This window comes from Pollicipes pollicipes, unplaced genomic scaffold, assembly GCF_011947565.3.
Source record: "Pollicipes pollicipes isolate AB1234 unplaced genomic scaffold, Ppol_2.1 Scaffold_4740;HRSCAF=5597_pilon_pilon_pilon, whole genome shotgun sequence".
Classification (NCBI taxonomy): Eukaryota; Metazoa; Arthropoda; class Thecostraca; order Pollicipedomorpha; family Pollicipedidae; genus Pollicipes; species Pollicipes pollicipes.
This window is the reverse complement of record NW_023596545.1, coordinates 40274596-40282200: the sequence shown is the minus strand read 5'-3', so window position 1 is coordinate 40282200 and position 7605 is coordinate 40274596. Positions and strand designations below refer to the sequence as shown.

Below are 7605 nucleotides of genomic sequence, written 5' to 3'. Positions count from 1 at the left end.
ATATATATATATATATATATATATATATATATATATTTCCTTATATGCCAGGCATTGGGACAGTTTCACAAAATCAGTTGAGGGCAGGGGAGAGCTGAACACTGAAAAATGATAAAAACTGCTAAAACAACATACAATTCATTTCTCCAGTCTTACACATATTGTCAAAATTGCTGGATGAATCCCTAGTTCAAGGGCATGGGGACAGCTGAGCATAAAACTTCACACATGGCCAGGGTCAAACTGATAGTCTCAGCCATAAATCATCTGAATGTCAGATGGTTAGGACCTACAGCAAAGCCCATAAAGACAGGGAGAAGGATAAGAAACTGAGAGATGCACCCTAGGAGAAGGGAGACAAGTGAGCTCGACCTACTGATCAGGCAGGACAAGGTCATCAGGCAGAGTGCCCATCAACACAAGTACCTGACAGGCCCAGAGGTACCAGTGTAGTTCATCCTACTGTACCAATGGCAGCTCCATCTATCCTCCAAATTGATGAAACATCAACACCTCTAGCAGCCTGTCCAATTGATGGTCCCAGAGGCACCGCATCATTCTCCCACCAGGACCAACAATGACTAACCTGAGTGGGAACTTAAGGGGCACCCAAGTGAGATGCCCCCATGTATTGGACCCTGCTGGTGAGGATATTATAGGGCACCCTACTCAGGGTCCTGGGGGCTCCGGGGACCCTAGCAGGACTGCTGGCCCACAACAACCTCAGCCACTCAGGATGGATTCATGGATTACTATACTCATGCTCAGGCTGATCCTGGCTCCTTAGGTCCACAAGGACTACATAATGCTGCACAGTGCATGGGAGGCAAGGTCTGAAGGTATCATACACCAATGTAGACCAGTTCATCAGTGAAATGGATGACTTGTGTATGCTTATTTCTGACAGCAAGCCAGATATCATGCTTTTGACCAATGACCTCCCCAAACCCAGAAGCTTCCCATTGCACCATCTAGTGGTGAGAGAGGCATATGTGTCTATGTGTCTAACCTACTAAATGCAGCAAAACACTCCTCTAGGCCAAGTACCCTGGAGCAAGTGTGGCTGAAAATGGCTTGAAGTGGGAAGGACACCTAAATACTTGGCTGCATACACAGAAACCCATCAGGCAACATCAAAGACAGTGTGTCAATTGAAAGACCTTATTCAAAGAGTGTATAGAGACCAGTTTTCTCACCTGATGATTGTAGGCGATTTTAACTTGCCTCAGATTGACCAGGGAACAGAGCCGTCATCAGCTCCAGAGAGCCACCCAACCCACTCACTGATGGAGACCCTCCAGGGTTTTTTTGTTCCAGCATGTCCAGCGGTCCACATGCCACTGGCTGGGTGAAGCTACAAATGTCCTGGACCTCATATTAACAAACAAGGAGGGAATGGTCAGCAAAATCGAATACCTGCCTGGGCTTGGAAACAGCAACCATGTGGTTGATCAGGTACACCTTGGTCTGCTACTCTGGGCTGCAATCTCCTCGTCTCCGCGAGCTGACGCACACGAATTACGAGCACCTGGCAGACATCCTCAGGTTAATGGACTGGTCCCTGATGGAGAACCTCAATGTTGAAGATGCCTATAAGTTCTTCAAAGAGAAAATCGCCTGGGCTACTGAGGTCTGCTCCATCAAGAGACAGCCTAGGCCAAAGAGCCTGTACATGAAACCAAGGGCGACGCAGCTGAACAAAAGTTAGGGACAGCCATGGCGTAAATACATGCCCAGTAAAGACCACACACAAGATTCAGGACAGAAGAGCTTCATGGCAATGATGGAGTGTTATTTAGCAATGAAACAAAGGCCAATGTGCTCAGTAAATTTTTCGCCAGCTTTTTCATAAATGAATCAGCTAGTGCCCTGCCTGTTATCTCTTGCAACTTCAATGAACCATTCCTGGATGACATGAACATCTCTGCCCAGGCAGTGGCAAAGAAATTGACTCTTCTCAAGACCTTGAGCACCCCTGGGCCAGACGATGTGCACCAAAGGCCACTTTGTGAGTCTGCAGACATCCTGGCACTACCCCTAAACATGTTTTTTCCTAAAATAATTGGCATTCAGAAGGTTTGCCCAGGAGTGGGAGCTTGGTGAGGTAGTCCCAGTCTTCAAGAAAGGTAACTGACAGTCCCCAGTGAGCTACCACCCAGTAAGTCTTACTGCCATTCCCTCCAAGACACTCAAATCTTTTGTGAGAGGTGTGTTAGTTCATCACTTTTCGGACCCTGGTGTTCTTCAAGCAGCCCAGCGTGGGTTCTCTCAAAACGATCCTGTATCACCCAGCCATCAAACCTTATGACAGATTGGAGTGCCCCAGTAGAGCTTGGAGAGGCGGTGAACATGCCATACCCAGACTTCAGCAAAGCCTTTGATTCTGTGCCTCATAACCGTCTGCTCTCCTAAATCCATGCTTGTGGTATGAGAAGTGCCTTGCCGGGCTGGATCAGGGATTTCCTTACCCACCGGATGCAGAGTGCAGCTCCAGATCTTGAGGTTGGATTAGATCGACACTGTTTGCAGCATCCTACAAGGATCAGTGCTAGGACCACCACTATTCATAACCTTCACAAACAACCTACTAGATCAAGTGTGAAGCATGGTCAAGATGTCCACGGACGACACCAAGATCTACTCTTGTGTCCCCAGGTCCCCGACTGAATCACCTCTGCAGGTCGGCCTCCACACCCTGGCCGAGTGGTCTAAGGAGTGGCTGCTCCCCTTTAATGCAACCAAGTGCAAACTAATGCATATCTGGAACTGCAACCTGAGACTGGTGTGCTTCTTCAACAGGAGAGAAATCACATTGGGCTAACCGAAGAGGAACTCAGGATCTTCGTGGATCATAGATCAACATAGACCATCATATCATTGTCATATTATCATATTTATCATATTATCATATCATCATCATATTATCATATTATCATCATATCATGGATCATCATAGACCCTTATTTCACATGCAGACAGCTGAAGTGATCTCAAAAGCCAAACAAATGCTGGTGGTCGTGAGACAGTCGTTTGCCAACATCAATGTTCACATGCTGCCACTGCTCTTCAAGGTCTTAGTATGCTCATGCTTAAAGTATGGCAATGTCATCTGAGGCCCCTTTGGCAGATTCAACCATTGGGCAGATTTGACCAGGAGCTGTTGGAGCAGGTTCAGCAATAACTCAGGGGTCTTGTCAATGAAGTGAGGCACCAGCCATACCCCAAGAGGCCTGACTCTTCCTCCTCCTCCCTGTGCTACCATCAATGCAGGGGAGACATGGTGACAGTGTATCAGTTGTGTCACAGATGTATGTTGTCAGAAGTGGAGTTCCTGACAAGACACAATTCAGAGGTGACAAGAGACCACCAATGGGTCTAAGAAAACCTCAAACTCTCATCAGTCATCACTCATTTAGCACTGGGTCATCAACAGTTAGAACATCCTTCTACACCCAGTCATATCATCAACCTCAGTTGAACAGTTCAAGTCCAGGCCCCATATGCACTGGGCTGGCATCATGCATGACATCCCACAATACACACAAACTCTATCCATAACTTGAGACTGTTTGGTCACCAGACCAGGGACCCGACAAGACCGGGACCGACAGGGTTAGTGAACTTCTATAATTCTCTATCACCATAAGGTAGGGTAAGGTAAGGTAAGGTGCGGTTAACAAAACCATCAGTGTTGGCCGTGAGACCCCAAGTTCAAAATTTCTAGGCCAATACAAATGTGCAGCCTTCTCATGGCTGTGGCTGTCAGTAAAGAATCTCACACACCGAACCGCAAAAAATCCAACAGCATAGATACCTTACCTGTGGCAGGCGCAATTGACACACAATACACTTGCACAGAACGCCACTGCGGACACGGAGCACCGCCACCTCACGATGGATGCGCACCGCAGAAAATGAATGCTCTGCGTCACAATAGATATCAAAAACAGCACGCTGCCATATCCCTTCCATATGGCTCTTTATGGAGGGAAACCCAACACGTCCCAAACGTCCGTCAAGTTGGCACCACATTCATATTCAGATTACGTCCGTCAAGTTGGCACCACATTCACATTCAGATTTATATTCACATTCAGATTTACATTCACATTCAGTTGCCAACTTGACGGACGTGTTAAGTCGTTGAGTATTTTTCCCTCGGTCGAACGTGCTCATGGGGAAAACGATTATATGGTAGCACGTAGCTTAGCTCAATGACGCGCTTCTGTGACGTGACGTCTGGCGTCCGTTACGAGCTGTTCAGGGCGGGTTCTTTGTGGTAGTCTGGAGTGGTGGTGGTGGTGCTGAAGGTTGGGGCGTTCACGCGCTTTAATCTTGGTGATCCAATTGCGTGAATCGTTCACGCTTTGAAAGGTGAGGCCCGTTTTCATACTGTTGTTTAGGTATTTTGTATCGTTAGAAAAATATTGTGGCGGCAAATGTCAAGGGCTGGTTGTGAATAATATAAACTTAAGGATATTTCACTCTTGCACTGTCCCTACCACTTTTTGTTATGCATAAATAAATTGGCATTTTGTTAATTGTATTTCACAGATCACTGTGTTGATGTAGGGCATGTCATTGATTGTGATGCATTAATGGCTTTGATCCCTATGGAAATGACCTGTCATGTTATTTGCTGCCAGCAATGGCAGGGCCAATGAGTCTGTTAAGGGCCACCCCCCCCCTTCCCTTTGATGTGGTAGAAATTTCCCCAGAACTGAAATACTGAGTGCTTGTTAGCAATTTAGAGTGTCTCTGTGCTCCTAAGACTAAATAATGGTCCTCTTAGGCATCAAAACAGGATCTTGAGCTTAAAGAGTGTCCTAGAATCCATATGCAGCAATCATTATTTCCCTGTTTTGCTCCTTTTGAGCAAACCAGACTGTCTACTAAATGTTATTCTATATTTATTCTGGGTTTCGGGTATATTATTATTCTGGGGTATTCTGGTTGTCACACATGGAAAGGTTCATCTTTTTTTAGTTTTTCCTGAAGGCCTTAATTGATTGGGCACAATATTTTGAGACTTTGTGGTTGATGAGCTGTGTGTTTGTCCTAGAGTCACAATATCTTGAAGGGAGTGGTTGATATTTGTACTGGGGTTCTGACTGAAATAGCCATCTTGAAGATCATTCAGTATGGCATACAGTCCTGCTCTTCTTAAGACCTACACTGCTCTAGTTTCTGAGCTACATGCCTTAAAGATGTGCAGACTATTTTGTGAGTACCATTTCAAGGTCATCCAGGTATCCATGATGCCCTAGTAGTATCATTAAGATCTGGCCATTCCATTAGTTGTGCCACAATCAAGACCAAGAAAATATGGTTGTTGAATGAGCTGTTCATGTTTGTGAGCATGATTTCCAGACAAATTGGTCATTAATTGGCTCTCAGCCAATGTGGTGCCTAGTGTGATGACATAATCCAGCAATAAGGCATTGAGGAGCTTATTTACTGAACAGAGAAATTGTTTTGTTGAAAGCAGTCTTCATCATGTAGAAGTATACCAACAGATATAAGTGAGGTTATCTTATTACACCTGATGCTTGCTTAAATGCCTTCAGGGATGATGAAACATGTCCTTAAGCTACTGTATGATTATTTGAGAGGCCAATTTTGTGGGGGCAAGGGGCTTAGGACACTTCTGCATCCAAATATTACTGTAAAGAGCTAGAAGGCCATGCTGAGAAGTAATACTAATAATAATATAGTAACACTATAAAGTAATAAATAATGATAAATAATGATAAGTAATAAGAAGTGAATAATACTAATAAAATAATACTGTTAATAATAAGTAATAATAAAATAATAATAAGTAATACTAATACTAAATACTGTACCACAAGCTATGGCAACTGGTAAGCTTGGCACCAATACTCATCAGGGGGAATTTGCATGAAACAGATCACCTGACATGCATGCATGATTTGTTTTAGAGCCTCACAACTCAAACAACTCATAAAGCCAAAGCCATTTACAGGTTCTGCTTCTGACCAGCCACCCCGCCAGCTGCAATGGCCGAGACCACTGCTCCTCTGCCCAACTACCTGTGCTGCGTCCGACCGTTCGAGCCGCGCGATGCGCTGGCTGTGAAGACGCTCGTGTCGGATGCGGCGCTCAGTACGGTGTGGTCCTTCTTCACGGCGGCGCTCTTCCGCGAGACGTTCTGGGAGCTGCTGATCGCCGCGCAGGCGGTGCTGTTCGTGGTGTTCGGCGTGCCGGGCGACCTCTGCCTGATGACCGTGCCCGCCTTCTTCGCGTTCGTGCTGGCGGCCATCTGGGCGGCGCACCAGATCAAGGTCATCGCCTCGCAGAGCGACGTCAGCAACATCCCCGACACGTACCAGTCGTTGAAGCGCACCAACTTCTGGGTGGCGGAGCTGTACGAGCCCATCACCGGGCCGGCGGCGCGCTTCCAGCTGACGTTCGTGTCGCCGCAGGACGTGGAGAAGTACCAGACGGACCTCAAAGGGCTGCGCCGCGTCGTCGTCGGCACGTGCGGCGTGCGTAAGAATCGCGACGACCCACAGGGCGCGTGGCTGCAGCGCATGTCGGTGGCGAAGTCGCATCGCGGCCACGGCATTGGCACCAAGATGCTGGACGTGGCCTGTCGGTTCTGCGGCGACGCCGGCCTGTCCAACGTGCGCCTGCAGACGACGGAGTGCAACGACGCCGCCAAAGTATGTTTTACAACCGCGGCTTCCAGATCCTCAACTACATCCACAAGCCGATGTTCGCCGGCGTGCGCGTCGGCGTCTACATGTTCACGAAGAACGTGAAGCCCAGCCGTCAGTCGCTGGAGGCGGCGAACGGCGCCCAGCGGGGTGACGTCACGCTGTCGGGATGACGTGGTGTTGGCGGAGTAATGCAACGGTGCTGTGACGTCACTGTGACCCGATAACGTCGCATTACTTTGACGCCCATGCTGGGTCGGCCACGCAGCGCGACCAGTGCCTTCAGGAGTCTCAGACTGGCTGTGTGTGCCGCGGCAGGTAACCAGATGTAGCCTGATGGTCACGTCTCCGTTGGGCTCTGATGGCCCGGCTTCGCTGTCGGTTTTCCAGAGCCAGTAGTTATCCTGTGCGCGGGTGTCCACCGACTTGGGTCCGGTTTACATCTTTCATAAGATAATGTCGTCAGGCCGTGTATCATTTAGCTACTTCGTCGTTTTGATAGCCGGGAAGTGAAAGGTCGTTTTTTACATGCACAGAGACACTTTTTTGGTGTGTACTGGATCTGTCTGGATTCGCTGCGGGGTGATTGCATTAGGAATGTGCCAAATGTGCCTGGGACCAATGGTCATCTTGTCCAAGTATGTATAGCTGCCCAAGCCGCGAAGTCGTTGAACTCCAGTTAGTGACCTCACGTCTGGTCATGCACATCAAAAAGAGACTGTGTACGAGGTTCGTCGTCACTGTGTATAAGCTTTGTATTTTTCTAACAATGTTTAACGCCGACTAAACGTCATAAAGCCACCAGAGTCAGTGTTTCTAGTGGGGCATGCTCCGCAGTTTGCCGTGTTTGGGATCTGCTACGGGGTGGCTAAAACATGTACAACATTATTCGCGGGTGAAACACTGAAGTCATTGGGTTGGACGG

The 7605-nt window shown here is 47.7% G+C and overlaps 2 protein-coding genes across 2 annotated transcripts in view; both read left to right on the top strand.

Annotated features, from left to right (window-relative positions):
* Positions 1 to 1708, top strand: part of LOC119098380 (protein sex-lethal) — a 10324-nt gene extending 8616 nt beyond the window's left edge. Inside the window, exon 4 of the mRNA XM_037221298.1 lies at positions 1456 to 1708. Within this exon, the coding sequence (XP_037077193.1) occupies positions 1456 to 1708 (253 nt within the window). The remainder of the gene's footprint in view (positions 1 to 1455) is intronic.
* Positions 1709 to 4246: 2538 nt separating this feature from the next.
* LOC119098378 (uncharacterized) lies at positions 4247 to 6853 on the top strand. The gene is made up of 3 exons (XM_037221297.1): positions 4247 to 4374; positions 5987 to 6686; positions 6734 to 6853. The coding sequence occupies exons 2-3, from the start codon at positions 6021 to 6023 to the stop codon at positions 6851 to 6853; spliced, it is 786 nt and encodes a 261-aa protein (XP_037077192.1). The 5' UTR covers positions 4247 to 4374; positions 5987 to 6020.
* Positions 6854 to 7605: the final 752 nt, after the last annotated feature.

Coding starts and splice junctions, on each gene's coding strand:
- LOC119098378 (XM_037221297.1), top strand. CDS start 6,021: ATGGCCGAGACCACTGCTCCTCTGCCCAACTACCTGTGCTGCGTCCGA. Junction 6,687..6,733: donor AGTGCAACGACGCCGCCAAA/GTATGTTTTACA, acceptor TACATCCACAAG/CCGATGTTCGCCGGCGTGCG.